At 51.9% G+C, this 25,561-nt stretch overlaps 1 protein-coding gene across 3 annotated transcripts in view; it reads left to right on the top strand.

Annotated features, from left to right (window-relative positions):
• Positions 1-25,561, top strand: part of OTOF (otoferlin) — an 82,411-nt gene that overhangs the window by 14,939 nt on the left and 41,911 nt on the right. For 2 of the 3 annotated variants that reach the window (XM_062488362.1, XM_062488360.1), the window contains exons 4-7: positions 1,034-1,133; positions 6,306-6,517; positions 23,196-23,269; positions 24,961-25,087. In XM_062488362.1, the coding sequence (XP_062344346.1) occupies positions 1,034-1,133; positions 6,306-6,517; positions 23,196-23,269; positions 24,961-25,087 (513 nt within the window). Of the gene's footprint in view, positions 1-1,033; positions 1,134-6,305; positions 6,518-18,255; positions 18,286-23,195; positions 23,270-24,960; positions 25,088-25,561 lie in introns of all 3 variants that reach the window. The other variant, XM_062488361.1, reaches the window with a different exon arrangement.

The following is a 25,561-nucleotide window of genomic DNA, read 5'->3' as shown; positions in this document are numbered from 1 at the left end:
TTGTGGAAGGAATTGGGTGGAACGGGATGAGCTCCAAGGTCCATCCCCACCCAAATTCCATGATTCATTGAACTTGGTGCAGACGGATGAGGGACAGTCCCTGTTCCTTGTTTGAGTCACCAGCACAGAAACCACTGTGGACATTCCGTATGGAAAAGGCCACTTCGGGATCCCTCAGCTGCATCCTAGGAATTCAAGAGCGATGGCTCCCAAACCTCCTTCTTTCGTTATCCCAACAGCATTCCCTTGGAATGTCTCCTCTCTCAGCTTCTCCTTTTTCCATCCTCTCCACTGATCTGGGATCTCACCTCTCCCTCTTCCTGAGGAAAACGGGAAGCCGAGCCCCACACAGCTCCTCGGACAGCACAGCCCTTTTCCCGTGAAAACCAGGTCCTGGTGGGTGAAAACTCCCAGGATTTCCTGTCTGTTGGAATTAAAAATGCAGGGAAATCTCAAAACATTCAGCCTAGAAGCCAAAGCTTAGAATTAAACACAGGATATGATTTGAAACCTTGGAAGAGACATCCAAACTTAGGTGCTAGAAGCAAGAATGTGGATTTGTAGTCTAAAGCAGAGACATGGTAAATTAAGTAGAGAAAAGTTTAGCATTTAGAGTTTAAGATATAGAAAAAAATAAAAGTAGTTACAAAAGTAACCAGAAGTTTTAGAGTGCAGCGCTGTAGGTTTGTGTGTCATAATGTGATTGGCTAAGAAAACTCACGCTGGAGTATGAGTCAATAAAATGAAATATTTCAGTATTGGGTTAGAAACAGAAATACTCTTGCTGGCAGTGTTTTATGGGCTAATAAACCCTTAAAAGGTCTTGTAATCAGAAGTCCCGTGAGTTCTGGGCCACTTCTGGTGGAGATCTGTGAGACGAACTCACCGTCCCTGCCTATGGAGAAGATCAGAGAAATAAACCGCGCTTCCTAAAGCAACCCAGAGGTTCCGACTCTGCTTCATCAGGAAAAATCCCCGCCAGGGAAATGTGATGTGGGAACAATAAACTCGCGGCTGTTCCTCTGCTCCACAGGCTCATCGGGACGTTCCGGATGGTCCTGCAGAAGGTGGTGGCGGAAGGGCAGCTGGAGGTGACGGACACGCTCATCGATGACAACAACTCCGCCATTCAGGTGCGTCGCCAAAGGGAATGGCCGACGTTCCCATCATTCCTTGATCCGTGTGTCCGTGTCCCCGCTGAATCTGTGGGAACGGGGATATTGGCGTTCCCACCCGAATCCCCAGCCTCACCTTGATCCCGTTACTCCTGGTCGGAAGGGATGAGGCAGCTGGGAATGTCCGGAGCGTGAACAGAGGAGCCCGGATTGGAAAAGCATGGGAAGTTTGGGATGGGGGAAAAAGCAGGGATGGATCCGGTTTGATCCGAGCATGGACAGGGCGGAAACAGAGCCCGGGATGGAATCCCTGAATTCCAGACTGGTTTGGGTGGGAAAGGACTTTAAATCCCATCTCATTCTGACACCTCCCACGATCCCAGGGTGCTCCGACCTTTTCTTGGACACTCACAGGGATCCAGGGGCAGCCACAGCTGCTCCGGGAATTCCACCCCAGCCCCTCCCCACCCTCCCAGCCAGGAATTCTTTCCCAAGATCCTTTTCCAGTGGAAGCCACTCCCTGGCTCCTGGCCCTCCATCCCTTTAGCAAATCCCAGCTCTCCTTTCCCTCTGGAAAAGGCTCCGAGGGTTCCCTGGATCCTTCCCTGATCCAGCTGCACATTCCCAGCTCTCCCAACCTGGCATTGGATCCATCCCCATCCCAACTCTTCTCCGGGAAGGAATTTCAGGATCCAGGGGCCTCACTGGGAATTCGGGACTCCAGGAATGGTCTCCCTTCCCTTTTCCATTCCCAAATTCCATAAAAATCCCTCGGGATGGGTCTTGAGCATCCTGGATCCAAGAATCCTGGAATGGTTTGGGATGGGATTCATGGACCTTCCATCCCATCCCATTCCAACCCTGCCATTCCAGGTGGCTCCAGTCTTTCCTTGGACACTGCCAGGGATTCAGGGTTTCTCTGGGACTTCCAGGCCAGCCCCTCCCCACCCTCCCAGCCAGGAATTCCTCCCCAAGATCCCAGCCCAAGCTCCCCTTTCCCAGTGGAAGCCATTCCCTGGCTCCTGGCCCTCCAGCCCTTTCCCAAATCCCAGCTCTCCTGGAGCCCCTTGAGGCTTGGGGAGTGACTCCAAGGATTACCTGGATCCTTCCCTGATCCAGCTGCACATTCCCAGCTCTCCCAGACTGGGTCCAGAGCCTGACATTGGATCCATCCACAGCCCAACTCCTCTCTAGGAAGGAATTTTGGGAACAAGGGGGTTCACTGGGAATTCAGGACTCCAGGAAGGGTCTCCCTTCCCCTTTTCCTCCCTTTTATATCCCAAACTTCCCTAAAAAATCCCACTGAATGGATTCTGAGTGTCCTTTGTCTGGGAATCATGGAATATGTTGGGTTGAAAGGGACCTTAAAGCTCATCCAATTCCACCCCCTGCCAGAGGGCAGGGATGGATGGGATGTTGGGAAGGAATTCCTGGCTGGGAGGGGGGGCGGGGGGGCTAGGCTGGAATTTCCAGGGAATCCTTGGATCCCTGGCAGTGTCCAAGGCAAGGCTAGATGGGGCTTGGATCAGCCTGGGACGTTGGGAGGGGTCAGGGTTGGAATGAGATGGGATTTACGGCCCCTTCCCACCCAAAGCAGTCTGGGATTCCAGGATTCCATCCCAAGCCCTGCCTAGGCTTGGAGACCCCTCCTGATGCCTGGGTTATTTCATTCCAAAATCCTCATTGCTTTTCCATCAGGAATTTGGGAGGGCCCAACTTCCATCCATTGATTTTTTTTCCCTGTCTGCCCCATTGTGACACTGCAGATCCCAAAAACTCAGGATTTTCCTCCTTCGGATCTCGATTTTTATCAGGCAACTTCCCAATAACCCGGAGAAGCAGCTGGGATTATTTTTTTTCCCAAGCACATCTGCACTCCTTGCATTTTCCCTCCCTCCTCAGGACCGGATTCCTGGTTTCCATGGGTCCAATTCCCTCTATCCCCCCCCCAGGAGAAGCTACTTCATGGAATCCTGCCCTCCTCCCTGCTGGTTCCAAGAATTCCGCACATCTGCCCCTGTCCTTGGTGCTGGATGAGGCAGCGGCTTCCCGGGAAAAGGAGGCGGCCGATTTTTAATGGAACCCCCGGGGCTGGATATCAGGATCAGAAATAGCTGCGTTTCCAAGCGAGTTCCAAAACTCCGTTTCCATGGGAAACAGCTCCCGGGAGATGGGAACACAGCGAGGGAAACGGCGGCTGATCCGAGCAGAGGGAGCTTTTCCCTTGGGATGGGGGCTCGGGATGAGGGGTGCACACCCCATACTGGGGGGGGTCTGCCTCAGGGATTTTCCGTGTGATCCAAGGGCCTGGGAAAAAAACAGAGTCAGAGGAGGCCACGGAGCTGCTTTGAGGGTGTGGAGAGCTGGGAATGTGCAGCTGGATCAGGGAAGGATCCAGGGAATCCTCGGAGCCTTTTCCTCAGCCTCAAGGGACTCCAGAAGAGCTGGAACTTGGGAAAGGGCTGGAGGGCCAGGAGCCAGGGAATGGCTTCCACTGGGAAAGGGGAGCTTGGGATTTGGGATCTTGGGAAGGAATTCCTGGCTGGGCTGGAATTCCCAGAGAATCCCTGAATCCCTGGCAGTGTCCAAGGGAAGGTTGGAGCACCTGCAGTCATGGGAGGTGTCAGGGATTCTGGCATCAAAGATACTCAGAATCCATCCCTGACAGATTTTTATGGATTTCGGGGATGGAAAAGGGAAGGGAGACCCTTCCTGGAGTCCCGAATTCCCAGGGAAGCCCCTGGATCCCGGAATCAGGATGGGGGTGGACCCAATGCCAAGCTGGGAGAGCTGGGAATGTGCAGCTGGATCAGGGAAGGATCCAGGGAATCCTCAGAGCCGCTTCCTGAGCCTCAAGGGGCTCCAGGAGAGCTGGGATTTTGGACAGGGCTGCAGGGTGGGGAGGGGCTGGGCTGGAATTCCCAGAGAATCCCTGGATGCCTGTCAGTGCCCAATGCCAGGCTGGAGCACCCTGGGATCGTGGGAGGTTTCAGGATAGGAATGGGATGGGATTTAAGGTCCCTTCCACCCCTCCTGAGGCAGTTCCTGGGAACAGCTTCATTTTTCCATAGCAGAACCCGAAGGAAAGGTTGGAAATTGTTTTCCTTTATCCAGGCTGGCTGCGAACCATTCCTGGCCACTCCTGCCCTCCCTCCTGACTTTATTGCCTTGTCCAGGAGATTAAAAACTCCAGGAACAACAGAGCCAGGAGCAAAATTCCGGCTGTGTCCAGTCTCCTACAGCAGAAAAGCCAGGATGGCTCTGAATTAATTTTTTCTCAAGCAGTAGGGGGAAAAAAATCCATAAAAAATCAATTTAAACCCCCCAGGGAACGATCAACCTCTCCCAGCTCTGCAGGGAAGTTTCTGCTCCTTCATTTTCTTTCCCATTCCATTGTTTCCAATTGGGAATTTCTCCCAATTCCAGCCCACACCTCCTAATTGCCCTTCCAAGGGATGATCCCACTCATCCCACAAATCTTTCACTTTGTTATATCTTTAATTTTTCCTGCTTTGAAAGGATTTTTTTAAAGTCCTAAATCCAGATGGAAAGGGAGGTTTTAACCCCAAATATCTCAAAATGTGAAAATTGAAACATTCCAGCTTAGTTCCCTGTTTTTCCTCCTCATTTCTTGGGGGGTTTTTTTTGTTTTTTTCAGTTTGTTTTTTTTTTGTTGGTTTTTTTTTCACAAAATTCTCCAACAGCTTGGTAATGTGGGGGGGAAATTAGGTGTGATTGACTTAAATTTGGGTTTTGCCCAAAAAAAAAATAAAAAAAGAAGAACAGAAATCAATCAAAACCTTCCCCCAAAGCTCCATTCCCAGCTGGGATTGAGTCACCTTTTGTCTGTCATGTGCGGAATTCACATAATTCCTGTGGAATTGCTGTGGTCTTCCCAAATCTTGGATTTTTCCAGCCTTCCAGCGTCCCTTGGTTTGGAACAGGTGGGGAGGCTGCACCTCCTCTTAAACAGAAATATGGGAAAAGGAGGATTTCTGTAAGAAATTTCCCTGATTATAAACTTCTTTTTCCCAGTGTTTTTTTTATCTAAAATCCGTTGTTTTTGAACCCAAAATGACAGATAATTTCTCCATGGAAGCAGAGTGGAGGTGGAAAAGTGCTTTTTCCTTGTACTTTAATCTCAGCAGCAGCTGTCAGCTTTTCAAAAGAGACATTTTTGTAGGAGAGGGAATTGGGAATTGGTTTTTGGCTTTTTTTTTTTTTCTTTTCCCTGATTTGCTTTGTCCAAGTCTGGGCTTTTAGGAGGGCTTTGGCCACGGGAGCAAAGGCAGTGGGGTGAAATCCCAGGGATTTGGTTCCATTTGGAATCCAGGGAAAGATTTTAGGGAGAAAACAGACTTGAAAGCTCCAAACCTGAATTTGCTGCAACCTGGAGTAAGTTGGGAATGGCCACGTGGAAAAGGGAGAGGCATTTACTAGGAGTTGGTTCATCCAAGGAGGTCTAGATTTGAGATTGGATATGGGATATTGGGAAGGAATTCCTGGCTGGAAGGGTGGGGAGGGGCTGGGACGGAATTCCCAGAGAAGCTGTGGCTGTGCCTGGATCCCTGGGAGTGTCCAAGGAAAGGCTGGATGGGGCTTGGAGCAGCCTGGGATAGGGGGAGGTGGAATGGGAATGGGATGAGTTTTAGGGCCCCTTCCCACCCAAACCATTCCAGGATTCCATGATCCATAGGAAGCTTGAGGTGAGGTTTGGACACAGCCAGATCCGGGTCCCTCCGTGTCCCAAAGTCCCACCCGAGCTGGGGAGATCCAAAGTAGGACCGATCCACGACTCTCCAGGGATTCTCCTTCCTAAAAAATCCCTGCCCTGCCTGGAGACAGGACCAGGCTGGAGTAAAGCACCACAAATCCATGGATTAGCAGTATCCCAGGGTAAAATTCCCAGCAAAGTGATGGACCAGGGAACATGGCTCCTGGAGCCTTCAGCTGCTCCCAGTTTTTGCAGCTCTCCTGGGCTTTTCCTCCTCCCAGCAGGTCTGGGATGCACCGGGAATTCCCGGTGAATCAGGACCATAGTCAGATTCCTCTCCGGCCAAAAGCTGCTCTCCAAGTGCCCAGGACCGGAGAAACTTTGGGATCAGCAAGGCTGAAACATCAAACAGCCAACGGTCTTCCTGCTTTTTTTTGATATCCCGCTGGTGCTGATTGCATCTCCCTGTCTTGCAGACCAGCATCTCCATAGAGATCCGCTACCAGGCTCTGGATGGGACAGTGGGCACCTGGAATGACAAGGAATTCCTGGAGACGCCCAGCGTGCACTCGGAGGGGGATGGAAGGTATTCCTTGGAGACCGACAGCCTCCTGTCCGGCCACCGGCACGGCTCCGACGTCTCTCCCGGGAAATCCAACCAGCAATCCACGGAGAGGAGCTTCCGGAGGTAACGGGATGTGGAGCTCTTGGATGTGGGATCGTGGTGGGGGGGGGGGGGGGGGTGGGGATTGGGAAGGCTTAGATAGTCGGGAAAGGGCAGCGTCATCCCAGTGCTGCTCCAAGGGGCATCTCCTGCCCTCGGAGGATCCGTGGAATAGTTCCAGGTGAGGGTGGTGTCCAGGTGGCTCCAGCAGCTCCTGATGCTCCAGGATAGAGCTGAATTGCCAGGACTGTAGCACATGGAGAGAAAATGTTATTCCACGAAGATTCTGAAGGGTTAAAAGATCTGGATGGAGGTCAGGGCTCGTTGGTGAATCCATGGAACATCTCCAGGTGATGGTGGGATCCAGGTGGCCTCAGCAGGTCCTGGTGATCCAGGACAGAGCTGAACTTCCAGGATTGGAGCACTTGGAGGGAAAATGTCATTCCATCCTGATCCTGAGGGGATAAAACGTCTGGATGGAGGTCAGACCTCACTGGTGGATCCATGGAATGCAGGTGAGGGTGGGATCCAGGTGGCCCCAGCAGCTCCTGGTGCTCCACCACACCTGGAGAGAGCTGAACTTCCAGGATTGTAGCATGTGGAGAGAAAGTGTCATTCCATGCAGATCCGGAGGCAATAGAAGGTCTGGAAGGTCTGGGCTCACAGGTGCATCCATGGAATCCAGGTGAGGATCCATGGAGCAGCTTCAGGTGAGGGTAGAATCCAGGTGTCCTCCAGCAGCTCCTGGTGTTCCACCACACCTGGAGAGATCAGGGACTTCCAGGATTGTAGCACATGGAGGGAAAACGTCATTCCATGCAGATCCCGAGGGGATGGAGGGTCTGGCTTCTGGCCAGGACTCACTGCTGGGATTTAGGTCCAGGTGCAATCTCAGGTGTCCATGGAGCACATAGTGCTCCCAGGATTTAGGTGGCTCCAGGGCAGCCGTTGGGATCTCAAGTTTCCCCCCAGGGTAAGTGAAATCCCACACCAGGTGATTCCTGCTGGGAACTCCTGAGGAATCCCACAGCAGCAGGTGGGACGCCTCCAGTTCTTCCAAGGGAAGTTCCAGTTTTCCATTCATTTAGGGATCTGTAGCTTTCCTTGGGTGTCTTTGTGAGCTCCTGGGATCAATCCAGACATTCCTTGGCACAAAGCTGCTGGAATCAGCTGCAATCCCAGCCCAGTGACTGGGAATGCTGCAGGTGACTCCATTGGGATGGAGTCTGAGCTGGGACCTGTTCTCCATGAGCCTATGGATACCCAGGGCACAATCCTTGGATAGTGGTGGAGTCCCCATCCCTGGAGGCATCCAAGGAATTTTTGGATGTGGCTCTCAGTGCTCTGGGCTGGTGACAAGGTGGGTTCGATGATCCTGGAGGGATCTTCCAACTTCTGGAATTCTGTAAATCCAGGATTTGCAGCTGCAAGGGGATTCATGGAATGCTAAGGTGGCTTTTCCAGGCAGCTTTCCACAGTTTTTCGAGTTGTGTTGTCCGGGGTGGCTTTGTCCATGGATCCAACTCTTGAATCCATTGGAAAAGGGAACGGCTGGAAGAGGGGAGACATCAAAGCCCTGAGGTTGCTGGAATTCCTAAGGAATGAGATGGAGGTGGAAGGGAGATTCTGGAAGTGGGAGAGCGGGACAGTGAAGGCAGGGCTGGGTCCTGGTGTCACCCACAGCTCCCTGAGGAACACGACATTCCCTGCCTGCTCCTCATGGATCAACCGCTTCCGTGGTGATGGGTAAAGGAGGACAATCCCTGTCTTCCCAAATCATGGAACCGTGGAATATCAGAATCATTTTGGCTGAAAAATCCCTTTGAGAGCAAACATTCCCCTGGCACTGCCAAATCCCTAAATCCACATGGGATCGCAAACAATCCGAACAGAGCCCTTGGAATCAGCTGCTTTTTCCATCCCATTTCTCTCCCTCAGGGTTATTCCATTTTGGACCGTGTTCCATCTGGGATTAGCACTCCATTGTGGCCAAAAAATGGGAAAAGCAGCTTTTTCCCCACGGGTGGAGACAGGTTATATCCCACTAATTGCTCGCATCCCCCCCAAGGCAGTTCATTAACTGTGGGAACTGGGCTGAATCCAGGGAATTTTCAAGCAAATTGGAAGCATGGCTTAGTTTTGGGACAAGGCTGAGCGGGAATGTGCCGATGGATTAAACAGGCGGATGCTGGGCAGGTAGCCAGGAATGGAACGGCTGGAAAAGGGGGTGAAGCTGTCTGGGATGGGATATCCCACTGGAATCTGGGGATGCAGGGAGCATGACGGATACTCCATCCCTCATGGAAGTGTCCAAGGAAAGATTGGATGGGGTTTGGAGCACCCTGGGTCAGTGGAAGGTGTCCAGCCCATGACAGGGGTGGGACTGGGTGGGATTTAAGGTCTCTTCCCACCCAAACCAGTCTGGGATTCCAGGATTACAGAGTATTCCAGGGAATTAGAGGATGCTGCTGGGATGGCACCAGGTTGGGTTTTCCGGTTTCTCGTCAGATGGATCATGTGGGATGCATCTCTGTGGGATTAAAGAAGAAAATTAAGGATTCAGGGAGAACTTGGAGCTGCTTCCCTAGCCTAAAAGGGCTCCAGGAGAACTGGAGCGGGACTTGGGAAAAAGGATGGAGGGCCAGGAACCAGGGAATAGCTTCCCACTGGGAAGGTGAGCTTGGGGCGGGGTGTTGGGAAGGAATTCCAGGCCGGGAGGGTGGGGACGGACTGGGCTGGAATTCCCAGAGGAGCTGCCCCATTTTAGGAAGAGTTGCGGCATTTTCCAAGCATGGGATGTGCAGAGCCGTGTCCTGGGTGGGGGCTCCAGGTTGGATACTGGGAACAATTCCTTCCTGGAAAGGGCTTTCCATCCCTGGCACAGCTGCCCAGGGCAGGGGTGGAGCCCCCATTCCTGGAGGGATTTCAAATCCCCGTGGATGTGGCACTCGGGGCCATGGATCAGGGGTGGCCTTGGCAGTGCTGGAAATGGTCGGACTTGGAGAACTTTTCCAACCCAAAGGAGTCGGTGATTCCATGACTTTGGAATCCTGAATCCCAGGAAGGACAGGGCCGATGTTTGCGGTATTCCCACCAGGATGGAAGAGGACGAGCTGTATTTCCACAGCGAGGATGAGCTCCTGGGAGAGGGGGATTCCCTGAGCCAGGGATCCCTGGACACCAGGTAGGGAGAGGCTCCGCAGTGCTGTGCTGCTCCTTGCCTTTTCCCAATGGATCTCCCACAGGAATTGTCCCTGAACTCCCATTCCCGGGCTGCTGGTGGGGAGGGGAAGTGATGGACCAGCCAGAAGAGCAACCTTGGAATGGGATCCCAGATGGAGATCGGGATACTGGCTGGGACACTGCCTTGCCTTGGAGGTGCCCTCCGGTCTCCGTGTCCTGCCCCCAGATCCTGGGATCAGCCATTCCCGTGGGAATGAGCTCCCTGTGTGTGCATGAAAGTTCGTTTGCTGTGGCTTTTCTTGGCGTGACAAAAGAGTTTGGGAAGGAGCCAAAGAAAGGAAATTTCAGGTAAAATCCCAAGGATCATCCCAAGAGAAACTCAGCCACAGGAAGGAGCATTTTGGGAAATCTCTGGAATTCCTGTGGGATAAGGGATGGCAGGAAGGACACGGACAGGCTCATAACAACAGGATTTAACTCTGGCTCTGCCTCAGATAGGGCTGAGTTGAACCAGGTGATCCCTGCAGGTGCCTTCCAGTGGAAAACATCCCATCCCATGGATCCCATCCCATCCCGTGGATCCCATCCCATCCCGTGGATCCCATCCCATCCCGTGGATCCCATCCCATCCCATGGATCCCATCCCATCCCGTGGATCCCATCTGTTTATCCCATCCATGGATTCTGTTAGATATCAGGACCTGGGTCTGGATAATCCATCCCAGGATTCCCTGTCAGGATTCCTGGATCACTTCAGGCTGGGAGGGGCAGGAATTCCCCCAGCCCTTTCTTATGGAAGTCAGGGATGAGGGAGGATGTGGAGATAAATTTGAGAGAGGAAGATTCCCAAAGCAAAGCCACTTAAATGAGGTTTTTAGGGATAACAGGAATAGAGTCATGGAAGGGGATGATGCAGGGAATACTGGAAATACAGGAAATTCCCTGGGATGGGAAAGGTTTATCCCCCATCCCAAACAATTCCCAGGTCTCAGCACTCTGGGGTTGTTCATGGGGTTTTATTCCTGTTTTCACTGAGAATTCCTGGAGGATTTTGCTCCAAGGAATGCCCGGCTCAGGCTGTAAGCACACACAGGCTGGAATTTACCAGGAATCAAAAAAAAAAAAAAAAAAAAAAAAAAAAAAAAAAAAAAAAAAAAAAGTGGGAATGAAAGAAAAGGAAGGTGAGAAGTTCCATATTCCAGCTTTTGGGAAGGATCCAAAGGCGCTTGGACATGAACCATCCTTTGGAATCCAGGGAAGGGCTTTGGTTAAAATTCCTTCAGGAACAAAAATGTCCCAGCTCCTTTGGGAGACCTTTTCTTCTCCACCACTTACAGATCCCAGGTCTGGGAACAATTTGGATTGGAAAAATGGAAGTAGGAATTCTGGTTTTTCCAGAGCTGCATTTCTGACTGGAAATTCGGTGGGATGGGGATGGCTCCTTTTGGACTCTGTCTCTTCCTTCCTCATTCCTAATCCCATTCCCTGCTCAGCTCCCGAGCATCCCTTCCTCCAGCCCAGGGATCCCTCTGGATTCCCCGTTTTCCACATGGATGGAAGGTTTGTGGGCAGGGGGCAGGGATGGGAAGGAAGAAGGGAGTGGGATACACACAGAAAAGTGGGATGAACAAGGCAGGGAACTCCCTGTCCCTGGAATGTCACAGGAGCAGCCTCAGGGATCATGGACCAGGCCAGTCCACAGCCCCGGAGGTGGAATTGTGAAACCATGGAATGTTCTGGCTGGGAGGGGACCTTAGAGCTCATCCCTTTCCAATCCCGACACCTCCCACTATCCCAGGTTTCTCCCAGCCCCAATGTCCAGCCTGGCCTTGGACACTCCCAGAGATCCAGGGGCAGCCACAGCTGCTCTGGGAATTCTGTCCCACCCCTTCCCCACCCTCCCAGGGAAGAATTCCATCCCAAAATCCCATCTAAATCCAGCCTTTTGCAGTTTAAACCTTCCCCGCCTTCCCTTTTCCAGGCATTCCATCCCTTACCCAAAATCTGTTCCTGGACAAAGGGACCCGGTTTCATTTCCATTTTCTCCAATGACTAATCCCACAATCCCAGGCATTCCCTTCCCTGTTCTGCCTTTCTCCCACCCACCCCCAGCTCGGAGACCCTTTCCCACCTGGAGAATCCCCTGGGATTCGGGCACAGATATCCCGGAGAGGATTGAGCCTGGAGATCCCGGACTTTGGCAGCTCTGGAAGCAGAGCAAGATCCCTCTCTGGCAGATCCAGGACAGCCTCGTCACATTCCCATGGAGCAGAGCACGCACATGAAGGATTTTGGGAATTGTGCTGTGGAGCTGCCGATTCCAGGGGAAACAAATCCATCTTTTTCTGGGCGTCTTCCTTGGTCGCTGCTGCATCCAGGCTGATCCCTTGGTCTGACACAGGGAATACTTCGCCTTCATTTCCTCCTTTTCCAGGATTTCTCTGGGAATGCGCGACCCTCCCATGTCTGCAGATCCATGTGGACGCCTCTGCTTGGGGATTTCCCAAATTTGGGGAATTTCTGTGTAAACAGGACCCCCCACGAAGCAATCCTGCAGCTTTCCAAGGGGTATGAGGGGCTTTCCAAGGGCTGGGAATTCCCCTTTCCTCCTTCCAGGAATCCTGGCACAGGGCACAGCACCCGCCCATTCCCACTTTTACTTTGGGATTCGAGCAAATCCATCCCAAAGAAAAGGAAGGAATGGGAAAAGAAGGTCAGGCAGGAGGGAACCACTTGGAAAAGGTGGGATATGGCCAAATATCCCCCAAAATCCAGTCTGGGACAAACCTGGATCCTGTGGACATAACGGGAAGTGGCCTGGGAGGATACTGGGATTCCAGCCATGCATGGAGTGCTTTGCTGTGCCAGAGTGTTCCCAAGTTTTTCCTGGTTTATAAAACACTGGAGGAGCCCTTTATCCTCACATCACAGCTGGAATTTTTCCTCTCTCCCCGTAAATTCCCAAGCCTTGGAGACGAAGCAGAAGAAGATCAACATTCCAGGTAAATTCTCACAACAAATCCAGCCCCCCCCCCCCCCCAGCTTCCAAAGTTCAGCTTTCCAAAGAAAATTCCTTGAATCCAGGAATACACATCAAGGCTCAGATCTGTTAAATTCCATTTCTGTGTTTCCCTGGCGATCCCAAGTTCAGAATCTGCTCATCCCACACAGAATCCAGGGATGAAGGAGCCAGGAATGGAAGGTGGAACCTTCCCATGTGCCAGGTCCCTGGAATGGCTTTGGCTCCTTCATCCATTGGGAACTTTAACCGGAAGCTTCCATGAAAAAAAAAAATCAGGAAAGGATCCAAAATGGGGGAAAAAAAAGCTAAAAATTCCAACCTGGATAAAAAAAAAATCCCAGGAGATGGGAGGACATTGGAACCGGGACAGGATCCTTTGAAAAGCTGGGCTTGTGTTCCAATGAGGAAAACAGAAAAGAGTGGGAAAAATTTGATATTGGGAAGGAATTCTTCCCTGTGAGGGTGGGGAGGGCTGGGATGGAATTCCCAGGTAATTTGTGGCTGCCCCTGGATTCCTGGGAGTGTCCAATGCCAGACTGGAGCAACCTGGGAGAGTGGGAGTTGTCCCTGCCCATGGAATGGGATGAGCTTTAAAGCCCTTTCCCACCCAAACCATTCCGGGATTCTACAATCCCACAATTTATTCACCGATGCAGACTCACCCTTATATTCCCTGGAAAAGTCCAGAATCAGTTCAGGAACTGTCAAAACCTGGCTGAGTCCATGCTCCCAGCCCCCTGGAAACCAAGATCCTGGGAAGCACCATCCGATAGGGGCTGTCCCTGAAATATTCATGGCGAGGACAGAGCTCGGAGCCGAAAGGAATCTGCTCCCGGTGAATTATTGATGGAAGCTTTTCTTCCGTGTCCCGGCGGATCCGAGCCTTGTCCGACTGCCTGTCGCTAATTATCCCTCTGGCACCTGCTCCAAACTTGGGATCTGTGCCAGGAATGGCAGAACTTGGGATGCAAATCCCCGCAATGCCCAGGGCATTCCCATTCCCGTATGGATGTGGGCACTTGGGGACATGGATCAGTGCTGGGAATGGCTGGAATTTAGGATAGTGGGTAATTCATCCATGTTCAAATAGATAAGAAGAGTCCAAAATTCCCAAATTCATGTGGCATGTGGGCACGGATCATTGGGATGTCACAGTGCCACCACCAGGATGAACAGGAAGTTTGGGATCCTTTCCATCCTGGGAAAAAAATCCCAAAGTTTTTCCTTTTTTTTTTTTTTTCCCAACCCCTCCATTAAATTAAATTACATTAATAATTTAATGTGCCATTAAATTCCTTGGGGAAAAAAAATGCATCCCAAGGATCCTGAAAATCAGGAAAAAGCTCAAACCAAGGGAGCAGGTTCTGCTGTGAGTCCCAGGGCAGAGCTCCCAGAACCTGGTGATTTTTCCTGGATTGTGGGATTGTGAATTGCCCCCAGCCAGTCCTGGTAGAGGAGATTCCCAGATGGAGCAGGAGTGATGGATAATGCTGGAAGTGCTGGAGTCAGCTCCTGTTCCTGCTGCTGGAAGTGCAGATCCAGCCTCCAGCTGGGTTTTTCCTGGGAATAGGGGGAGTGGAACACCCTGGGCTGGATGCACACCTGGAATTCACTCCCTGGAGCACCCCGAGCTTGGACGCAGCCCCATCCTCCTGGGAAGGGGTGTCCCTGCTCCCTCAGGAATTCTGACATCGGGATTTGAACGTTTTTTTTTTGCCCTCTCTTTCTCTCCCATTCCTCATCCAGGATTAAGTTTAATGATGGATACAAGGCAGTGGCAAGGTACCAAAAATGTCCTGGTGGGAGGGATTCCAGATTTTTTGGGGGGAGGAATCTGGGATTTTGAGAGTTTTGGGGGATTGCTCCCATCCCAGCCCATATCAGGCACCCACATCCTACTGAGAGGTGCTGATCCCAGCATAAAGGCAGGATTTGGGATACAGGACAACCTCATCCTGTGCTCCCTCTGCACCATATCCCACACGGTGATAACAGGATTTGCATTGCCAGGACACAGGGAATGGCTTCCCACTGCCAGAGGGCAGGGATGGATGGGATATTTCGAAGGAATTTCTGGCTGGGAGGGTGGGAGGGGGCTGGGCTGGAATTCCGAGGGAAGATGTGGCTGCCCCTGGATCCCCGGGAATGTCCAAGGCCAGGCTGGAGCACCCTGGGATAGCAGAAGGTGCTGGGGTTGGAATGGGATGATCCTTAGGGTCCCTCCCACCCAAACCATTCCTGGGATTTGAGGATCAGCCCCAAACTCTGTCCTGCTCCCCCTGTGGGCTTGGGGCTGCTGTATCCCATTGGGAATGTTCGTTAATTCCTCGTGTTCCTCCTCCTGGTTCCGTCTCCTCCCAACAGCGAAGACCCGGAAGATCCCAGGTACAGGACGTGGTGTCCCTGCTTCCCTTTGGGAATTGTGTGTGCATGGATGGGAGCAGTCCCTGCATGGGGTTTGGATTCAGGGAAAGGGCCTTTTCTGGGAACACCCACCCCTGGGATTCCTTCTGTCCTGCCTAGTCCTAGCAAGGACAAATCTCCTTCCAGAAGGGGATCCCAGAGTCATGTTTGTCTGTATTCCAAGCAGTCCATGGATCCGTCCTTACTTCCATCCACCCCTCTATCCATCCCTCCATTCCTCCATCCATGGATCCATCTGTCCATGGATCCCTCCATGGATCCATCCATGGATCCCTCCTTCCATGGATCCATCCATCCATCCATCTGTCCATCCATCCATCCCTCCCTCCATCCATTCATGGATCCATCCATCCACCCATCCATCCATCCATCCATCATCCATCCATCCATCCATCCATGGATCTGTTTCTCCATCCATCCATCCATCCATCCATCCATCCATCCATCCATCCATCCCTCCCTCCCTCCACGGATCCATCCTTCCGTCATTCCAGTCCCACCAGTGCTGTCCCACCTCTGTTCCCCATTCCCTGGGATCCTTGGGAAGCCCCCGGCACAGGGAGCTCTCCCTGTGGGACACTCCCGGATTGCCTTTGTTGGATTGCTCCGTGCATGTGGATGAGTTTGGGGTGGAGAAGGTGGAGGGTGAGAGTCCATCCCTGGATCACAACTCATGGAATCGCTCCTTTGGATTGCAGAGCCAAGGCCAAAGGGAAAGAGAAAAAGCACCTGGCGTTGCCATTCAGGTATCCCGATTCCCTGATCCCTGATTCCCAAGGTCACCCTCCAGCTCTGGGCTCCAGCCCCTGGCAGCAGAATCCTCTGGGAACAGCAGCAGGGCAGGAGCGTGAGGCCATTTTCCCAGGGAAAGTGCTCCAAACCAAATTGTTTTAGGGATAAAACAGGAATTTTTTTCCAGCTGTGCCCATTCCAGGTCCTCCAAGCCCAGGCTGGGATTGTCCGTGGTCATCTTTGGCAGTGAGAGTTGGACTGGAAGGGCCCAGGGAAAAAGGAAGGAGGGAGAAAGAGGAATTTGGCATTGGTTGCTCCACCAGGCCCTTGGAAAAGGATCCTGGATCCCTCAGGAAGTGCAGTTTGCCCACCTGGACACCCTGATCCGAGCACCAGGAATGGAGTGGATGCAGGAATCAGGAGAGGGAAGAGATGCAGGAAACACTTGAAGTAGTAGGAGGGAAACTGAGGAAAAACTCTTGGAATGCACTCCATTCCTTCATCCCTCATCCAGGCCATGTTTTCCCTCCTGGAAGAGGGAAAGGACACAGGATCTGCACTTCCCAGGGATGGATCGTCCCAGCACCTCCTCCCACTCAGGGATGGGGTATCCCAGACCCTCTGCCCACCCAGAAATGGAACATTTGCACCATTTGCCCATCCAGGGATGGGACATTCCCAACCCTCTGCCCACCCAGGGATGGATCCCATCCTGACTCCAGGGAGCATTCCCAGCCCCTCTGCCCACTCAGTACAGTTTGGATCAGGAAGGGAAGGAGATTTCCAGCGGGGCTATGGGAGGGAAAGATCCCACCCAGCGAGATCAGAGGGATGTGATCCCACAGGGATCCTGCTTTGAATCCCGGGCTGTCCATCTCCGGTGCGTCCAGCAGGACCTGGACCAGCTCCCTGAACTCCAGGAGGAGGCATGGAATGATTTAATTCCTCTCCTGGCAGCTTTTCCAGTGCCGAGCTGGGGTTTGGTGCTCCTAGGAGCAGCTCAGATGGCAGGAATTTTTTTCCAGTTTTTTGGAAATTTTTTCCAATTTTTCCCACTCTGCTCCCACAGCAGGATTCGGGAGAAAGGAGAAAGCAGGAATACCTGGATCAGAGCAGGCTGATCCCTGCCCGTGCTGCTCTTCCCAATTTCCCACCCGTGTGCAATTTTGCGCTGCAGCTCCTTTGGAATTCTCCCAAAACCCATCCAGCAACACTTCAGTATTTAATTTTTTCCCGGGTGGTTTTCCAGCAGCTTGGACACAAGGAACTGGAATTTCAGGCTCTGAAATCAGTCCCTCGTCCCCAGCCCGGCGGAGGAGCCGCTGTAATTAACTCCAGCCTCCTTAATTACTTCCCTAGTTGCTTAATTGCTTTCTCCTCCCTAATTGCTGCAGGACAATGAGGGCGATTAATGCGGGAGAGGGAGGGAAACAGGGAAGCAGGACCCGTGAGGAAAATACAGAGGAAAACAGGAACGAAAAGAGGGAAGCAGGACTGGGGTGGAAAAGAGAGAGGAAAATAGGGAGGCAAGTCCAGGGAGGAAAATATGGGGGAAAACGGAGAGAAGCAGGATCTGAGTGGAAAACAGGGAATAGGAGGGGGGAAAAAGACACAGGAAAACAGGAGGAAAACAGGAAAAAACGGGAGGAAAACAGGGAAGAAGGACCCGGGGAGGAAAACAGGGAGGCAGGACCTGCAGAGAGAAATGTGTGAGAGAAGCAAAACAGAAGCCAGGGAGCAGAGCAGGATCTCAGAGAGAAAAGGGAAGGAAAGGATCAGTGTTTCCTATACGGAGTAAGGGCAGGGCTGAGGAATTCCAGATCCAGCCCATTCCCTGCAGCACAGGCCTCTCTGGAGGGGGGATGTGGATGCATCTCTGCGTTGGGATAAGGAAAACCATTCCTTTCTCCAGAAAGGAGAAGCCTCGTCCCTTGCCTAGGAGCTTCCCAAACCCGGGAATGGAATCCGGGAATCCTGCATGTCCCACACAGTGGTGCTGCACTAACGGGCCCAAAACACAAATCCAGGGAATGTCCCTCACTTCCAGCTCCAGTGTTGGGAGTTGGGGTATCCTAAGCCCTGCAGGGATGCTTCCCACCTAAATTTTAAGCTGAGAGAAAGGAGGTTTGGACAGGATCTTGGGAAGGAATTCCTGGCTGGGAGGATGGGGAAGGGCTGGGGTGGAATTCCCAGAGCAGCTGCGGCTGCCCCTGGATCCCTGGCAGTGCCCAAGGCCAGGTTGGACACTGGGATAGTGGGAGGTGTCCCTGCCGTGGCAGGGGTGGGATTAGGGATCTTAAAGGTCCCTTCCCACCCAAAGCATTCCATGATTCCCTGATTCCTCAGTGCACTGAAAGTTGGTTTGCCTTTTATTCCCTTGATATTCCACCACGGGCTCCAGCAAAGGCAAGGAGAAGACCAAGGAGCACAAGTAGGTTTGCTCTCCCTGCTCCACTTCCTCTTCTTCGTTCCCACTTTTCCCAGCTGATCTGGTTGCTGTGCTTTCCCTTCCTCTAAAGCCAGACCTGTCCACCCTGGAAAAACTTGGCTCTCTTGGATGTGTTGGGTTTTAGAGCCTGTAGGAAATATTTATCCTAAAAAACAAGGAATATTTGTCCAGAAAAAATATTTGGAGTCTGGAAGCACCTGAAGGGAACTGAGAGGTCTTGAGGGAAGCCTGGATCCATACGGATTGGATGGAGGGAGTTTCCAGTCTTGACACGGACAAGGCAGGAGAAGTCTGGGTGCAGACACGACTCAGATCCAGCTTTTCCTTGGATATTAGGAAAAGGTTCTTCCCCCAGGTCTGGTTGGGGTCCCCAGGGAATGGTGACATTCCCAAGGCCACCAGAGCTCCAGGGGCACTTGGACAGGGACAGGGTGGGACTGCTGGGGCATCCAGGACAAGAGTTGGATCAATGATCCTGGTGGGTCCCTTTCCACTCGGGAATTCCATGATCCAACAGCTCCTCCTGTGCTCATGCTAGGCTGCCAGGTTTCTTCACTTCCTGCCTTCCTGTTATTCCCAACTCTTTTCATGGATACCAGACCAGGCTGCTGCCCCAAGAGCCAGATCCTTCAGCTCTGCTGGAGAAGCTCAGCTTAAATTTAAACTCAGCTCCAGGGAATGATCCTGGAATCACCCGCGGGGACTTCCCCATCCGAGAGGTCTCTCCTGGCTTCTATTCCTTGTTTTAAGGTTTAAGGATCAATTCATGGCACATCCCATGGATGGATCCTCTCAAATAATGGGGTGAAGCAGGAGGCAGGGATGAGGTGGAGAAGGAGGAAAATCTCCTCAAGGAGAAGGCGGGGCCAGGAAAAGCGGGAAGAGATCTCCCAGCTCTGGTCCTTCCTCTGGGAAGAGGCACAAAGGGATTGAGGGTTGGGATCTTCCCCGGGGTGGTGGGTGTAGGATGAACCCGGCAGTGGGATCTGGCCCCTGGAAGAACTGGAAGAATTCCTGCAAGGAAATGAGCCATGGGAATTCTGCTCCCAGTAAAAGGCAGTGATTAAAATGTCCTTTTATCCATGGATAATTCACCAGTAACAGGATCTTTAACTGGAAGCTGGCCAGGAGAGAGGCTGCTCCCAGCTCCCTGCTGTGGCTCCAGAATCCCTGTGGATTCTGGAGATCCCCACGGGCAAAATCTTAAAGGACAAAGCCAAGAGAAGCAGCAGGAGGGTTTGTGGAACTGGAGATGATCCATGCTCAACCCCAGGAAATCCATGGGAAGAGCACTTCCACAGGCTGGGTGGAGTCTCTGGTGTTTAATACAGATTTAAACTTTGCTGGAAGTCCATCCCAACATGGGATCGGCATCAGGATGTCCCATCCTGCACCCAAAATTTGCCGGAACCCGGGTGGGATGTGATGGAGCCTCAGTGGCTCCTCCGGAGCCTCGGTTCTTTGGGAAAAGCGGGAGAACGACAGCCGTTGGCCTAGGAGGGCTCAGGTTCCGCAGAATCCTCATGGAATATTCATGTGGAGACGGTGTCAGCTCTCCGCCAGCCCCGGCTTCCCACCGGGAGCGCAGCGGGAGCAGCGGAAGGGATCGGCAAGATCCCACAAAGCCCCTGGAGAAGACTTGGAGGGATCCCCCATCCCTGCTCCGTCCCCTCTGGCACTGGGATGGATGTCCCACCGTAGAGGCTCCGCCATTCCCACCTCAGCTCTTCCAGAACCTTCTCCTGCCGGGCCGGGCGAAGGTAGAAGCTGGATATGGGAAGGGGGAGGTGTTTGGGGTTGGGCAGAGCTCGCCCAGCTTGGGAAAGGGACAGGTGGGGATTGGGAAGGGATTGGGGGATTGGGATGAGCCGCTGGGAAGCTGCTCCAGAACTTTTGGGATGGCTCCATCTTCATCCTCACCCTGCTCCTTCCCTTCTTCCCACCACCTGCTGAGTGCTGCCAAAATCTGCCAAAATCCACCAAAATCCACTGCTTCAGAATTTATTTCTTGGTCTTTTTTTTATATTATTCATTTTTCCCTCTATTTTTCCTGGTTTTTTTCCTCCCTTTTTTCCTCCCCTTAGATTTCCTGGTGCTTTTTCCTGTCTGTTTGGAGTTTTTCTTCCCTCTGCTTTATCATTTTTTTTATCCCAACATTTTTCTTTCCCCATGTTTTTTCTTTCCTCTATTCCCCCCCCCCCCCCCCCCCCTTTTTTTTCCCCTATTGATTTTTCCTGGGGTTTCTTTCCCAATTTTTTCTGAATATTCTTCCTTTATATTTTTTTTCTACTTTCCCCCTGTTCTTCCCTCGGGTTTCCCCACCCCCTCCCATTTTATTTTCCTTCTACATTTTTTTTCCCAGTGTTTTATTTTCCTTTTTGCCCCCTGATAATTCCTCCTAGGGTTTTTTCCTATTTTTTCCCCTGTGTTTTTTTCCTGTTTCTTTTCTATTCCCCGCCTCATTCCTCTACTCCCATTTCCCCCCCGTTTTTTCCCCTCCATTCTTCTCTCCCCATTTCTCCTTCAGAATTCCCTTCCCCATATTTTCCCTGTTTCTTTTCTTCCCTTTTTTCCCCTTCTATTTTTTCATTTTCTTTCTTTCTTTTCTGTTTCCTCTTTACTGCTTCCACCTTTTTGCCAATTTTACTTTTCCCCTCTTTTCTTTATTTCCCCTTTCCCCCTTTTTTTCTTTTTTGTTGCTTTTCCCAATTTTTCTTTTTTTCACCTTTTTTCTTTCAACCCTTTCTCCCCTCTTCTTTTTCCCTTTTTTTTCCCCCTCTTCCTCCCTTCTTTCCCCCTTTTACCTTTCCTTTTTTTTCTCTTCCTCCATCACCCCTCAGGTGCCTCATAAATTCCTGGGACATAGATTTTATCCCTGAGCATCCACAAATAAATGGCAGCTCTGGGACTGGAGGGATTTTTTTTTTTCCTCTCAATTTTTAAGAATTTTGTGGAAAAGAAAGGAATGCAATCCAACCAACCAGAGGAGGAATGGGATGGAACTCCATGGAGGAATCTCCATGGCAGAGAGCAGTCTGGGAGCAGAATTCCAGAGACTGAGCTATGATTCCAACATTTTCTCATTCAGTAAATAAATTCGAAAACAGCTCCAAAGGGCTGGGTATTTCCTGGTGGGATCCCAGACACAGAATCTTTATCTTTACCTTTTCTCCTCCGATCCATGGAAAAACTGCACCATCACGGAGCATCCTGGGAATAAACCACAGCTCCTAGAGTGTGGCTTTAGTCCCAGGTTTAAATAGTTCCTGGATCTTATCCCGATTGGATTCCCCTCTCTCAGATAAGTTATTTTCCAATTCTCCTCAATTTTCTTCCCGCTTGCTCCAGCTCTCTCTGTGGCCTGCAGACTGCTGGGGGTGATTTCCAACCAGGACAAACCAGGCTGGCCACAATTCCAGGGTTTCTTTGGCCTTGGGAAAAAATTCCCGAGGGTAAAACTTCCAGAGGTGGGAGTGGGAAATCCCAGAGGTTCCTTATGGGCATCATATCCCAACCCTGCAGAATCCAGGAGTTCTGGATCCCCTGGCCTGGCAACCAGGTGCAGGTGAGGTCTGGGCTGGGGGTTGTTAGATCCAGGCTGGGGGTTGTTAGATCCAGGTTAGATGGCCAGGTTAGATCCTGGCTGGAGATTAGATTTGGATTGGAGGTGAGGAAAAGCCTGGATTGGAGGTGACTTTTTGTCCTGGCTGGAAGTGGATCCCAGTTTGGAGGTGAGGTCCAGCGTGGAGGAGGTGTCAAGGCTAGAGGTGAGGTGAGTTCCCAGCTAGAGGTAAGGTTCATCTTGGAGGTGAAGTCCAGACTGAAGACAAGGAAAGCTCCAGCCTGGATGTGAGGTCTGGGTCCAGTTCGGAGGTGAGGAAATGTCCAGTTTGGAGGTGGGGTCCCAGTTTGGAGGTGGGGGATGTCCCAGTTTGGAGAAGGGGTCGAGACAGGAGTTGAGGTCTCATTTGGAGGTGAGTTCCAGGCTGGAGGCAAGGATCATCTTGGAGCCAAGATCCGGGCTGGAGGTGAAGTCCAGGCAGGTGAGGTGAGGTTAGGGCTGGAGGTGAGGTGAGGTGAGGTGAGGTGAGGTCCAGGCTGGAGGTGAGGTCTTGGCAGGAGGTGAAGAAAGGTCCCAGTTTGGAACTGAGGTCCCAGTTTGGAACTGAGGTCCCAGTTTGGAGCTGAGGTTCATCTTGGAGGTGGAGTCCAGTTTGGAGGTGAGGAAAGGTCCAGCCTGCAGGTGAGGTGTGATCCTGGCTGGAGCTGAGGTGCCCTGTAACTTCCAAGAACATCTCCAGCAGAAGTTCCTCCACTTCCAGTGATAGGAATTCTCCCGTTAAAAACATTCCCTTTTCACTGGTGTCTGAATTTTTGGGGTGTCTGAATTTTTTGGGGTTGTTTCTTTTTTAGTCGTTTCATTTTCTAGTGTCTTGGAAAGAAATTCCATTAACTGGTCGGGAGAGATGAGGAGTGGGAATACAACCAGGACTCCCAGCAGGGACTCTGCTTGTGGGGAGGCAGAGTAATCCCAAAATGAGGTATTCCCAGATAAAAAATGGGATCCAGATTTTTATCTGGAAACGGGATATTCCCATATCGCGTTCCCAGACAAAAACTTCTGGGGATGTATCCTGGGATTCCCAGGATACATTTTTATCCTGGGATAAAAATTCACAGATAAAAATTTGTCTGGAATGGGAAATGGGATAGCAGTGGGAATTGCACCGCTATCCTGGCTCTGCCTCTGGAATATTTCCTGCTCTGTTCTTCAGCTGACATTCCGTCTTTCCCTTTTGGAAAACAATCTCCTGTTCCCACCTCCCACGTCCTAGAAAACACTAAGATACAGCAATTAATGGGAAATTTTCGTTCTCCCTCTCTTCATCCAGAGCTGGAAAAGGAGTTTTCTCAGCCATGAAGCTTGGAAAGACACGCCCATCCAAGGACGAGCACCGGAAACAAGGTACGGTCATGGAATGCTGGTGGATTCCTGGAACTGCTGCAGTGGGAGAGGAAGGGCTGCCTGTTCCCTGGGCTCTGCACGGGCGTGGGGCTGGAATTGGATACCTCTGGAAAGGCAGGAGAGGGCGGCGATTGAAAATTCATTGCTGTTTCCATTCAGAGCCGAGGATCAGTTTTCCACAGCAAAGAAAAGCAGGAATGTGTGTTTACAGGTGGGGGAAAGTCTTGGTTTGGATCGTAGTTCTGGGAATAATTCCTGTTTTCCAGCCAGGTTTGAGGATAGGAAAAGGGAATTTTGCCTGGGATGCTGGCAGTGGAAATCCAGATGCTCTTCCCAGAACCTGGGTGTTCTCCTGGTAGTTAAAGCTTCCAGCAGAACCATGGGAAAACATTCAGGATGCAGAGGCAGGAGCTGAACAATGCAGAGCCATTGTTCCCACAGAAGTGTCTCCACAGGCTGGGTTTATCCATGGTCATGGAATGGTCACTGTGGGGTGTGGGCAGTGCTGCATGGCAGGAAGCTGCTGATCCCACCTTTCCCAGGAACCTCCAGCTGTCCCACACCTTCCCTGGGCTGGGATTGTGATCCCAGCCCTTTGGTCAGTATTCCATCGACCCATTCCGTCCCACTGGGTAAGGGATGGGTGGATGTTCCTGCACCCCCTGCCTGCTGGCCAAGCCAGCATTCCCAATGTTCCATGGGTTCTTCCCTCCCATCCAGACTCCCTCTTCAGGTTAGATCAGGACCAACCTGGCCTTGGGCACTGCCAGGGATGCAAGGGCAGCCACAGCTGCTCTGGGAATTCCACCCTGTGGAATTCCAGGGCCTGTCCACCCTGCCAGGGAACAATTCCTAATTCCCAGTATCCCATCCAGCCCTGCCCTGTGGCAGTGGGAGCCATTCCCTGTGTCCTGTCCCTCCATGCCTTGTCCCCAGTCCCTCTCCAGCTCTCCTGGAGCCCCTTCAGGCCCTGCCAGGGGCTCGGAGCTCTCCCTGGATCCTTCTCCTCTCCAGGTGAGCACCCCCAGCTCTCCCAGCCTGGCTCCAGAGCAGAGGGGCTCCAGCCCTGCAGCAGCTCCGGGGCCTCCTCTGGGCTCTCTCCAGCAGCTCCAGGTCCATCCTAAGCCGAGGATCCAAGAGCTGGAGGCAGCAATTCCCAGCTCGTGTGACTCTGGCTCATTCTCAATCTCCTGGCTGAATCAAGGACTCCCTTTCCCTCAGGAAAGGAACATTCCAGCAACTTCTTCTGATAGGAACCCAGGCATGGGGATGTGCCAGTGAGATCTGGGCTCCTGCAGCAGTTTTTCCTATTGGGAATGCCCCATTTCTCCCATTTTTTCACCCCTCTCTTCAAAACCAGGGAATTGGTTGTTCTTACAACATCTCTCGTGCTCCTGAGATCTCCAGCTCTTCCTTAAATGCTCTCTCACCCCCTGAATTCGGGGTGTTGTCATTATTCCTTATTTTTCCATCCCAAAACCCTCTGCAGGAATTCTGCCCAGATGGAATTCTGTGTCATCCCTTTTCAATGTCACAACCCCTTTTCTGAGCAGGTTGTCCGGGACCCGACCTGCTTCCCATTGTTTTTGTGCTCCCGGCCGAGGCGATGGATTGGTTTCCCTTCTCCCAGACTTTAATTATTCACTGATGGAAATTAAAACCGGAGCCATTCCTTTGTCCCCTTCCCGCAGATGATCCGGCTGTTCTGGAAACAGAAGACCTGGATAGAAAGGCCATGAGATACGGAGCAGGCCTGGAGCCAGACACCATCTCCCTGGCCTCTGTCACTGCTGTCACCACCAATGTCTCCAACAAAAGGTGAGATCCAGGGTTGGGATTGTGCCAGCGGGAGGTGAGGAGAGACATCCCAAAAACCCATGACCCCTGACACAGGGAACGTTGAAAATCGTTGTCCCATGGAGCCTGTGGGATGGGTTTTTTTTGGGAATATCTGACCCACAGCAGCGATCATCAGAGTTCTGTGGAGACTCCCAGCTCCCATTGTTGAAGGAGCGCTGAGGGTGACCCTGCTCTCGTGGTGAAAGGGACTTGGGACAAGGACATGGAGGACAGGACACGGGGAATGGCTTCCCACTACCAGAGGCATGGATGGGATATTGGGAAGGAATTGTTCCCTGGGAGGGACTGGGATAGAATTCCCAGAGAAGCTGTGGCTGCCCCATATCTGGAAGTACCCCAGGCCAGGTTGGACAGGGCTTGTAGCATCCTGGGATGGTGTCAGGCTCCAGACGATCCTTAAGGTTCTTTCCTACCCAAACCATTCCATGATTC

The sequence above is a fragment of the Cinclus cinclus genome, chromosome 3 (assembly GCF_963662255.1).
Source record: "Cinclus cinclus chromosome 3, bCinCin1.1, whole genome shotgun sequence".
Lineage (NCBI taxonomy): Eukaryota > Metazoa > Chordata > Aves > Passeriformes > Cinclidae > Cinclus > Cinclus cinclus.
Note: the sequence above shows the minus strand (reverse complement) of the source record. Positions and strands in the feature narration are given on the sequence as shown.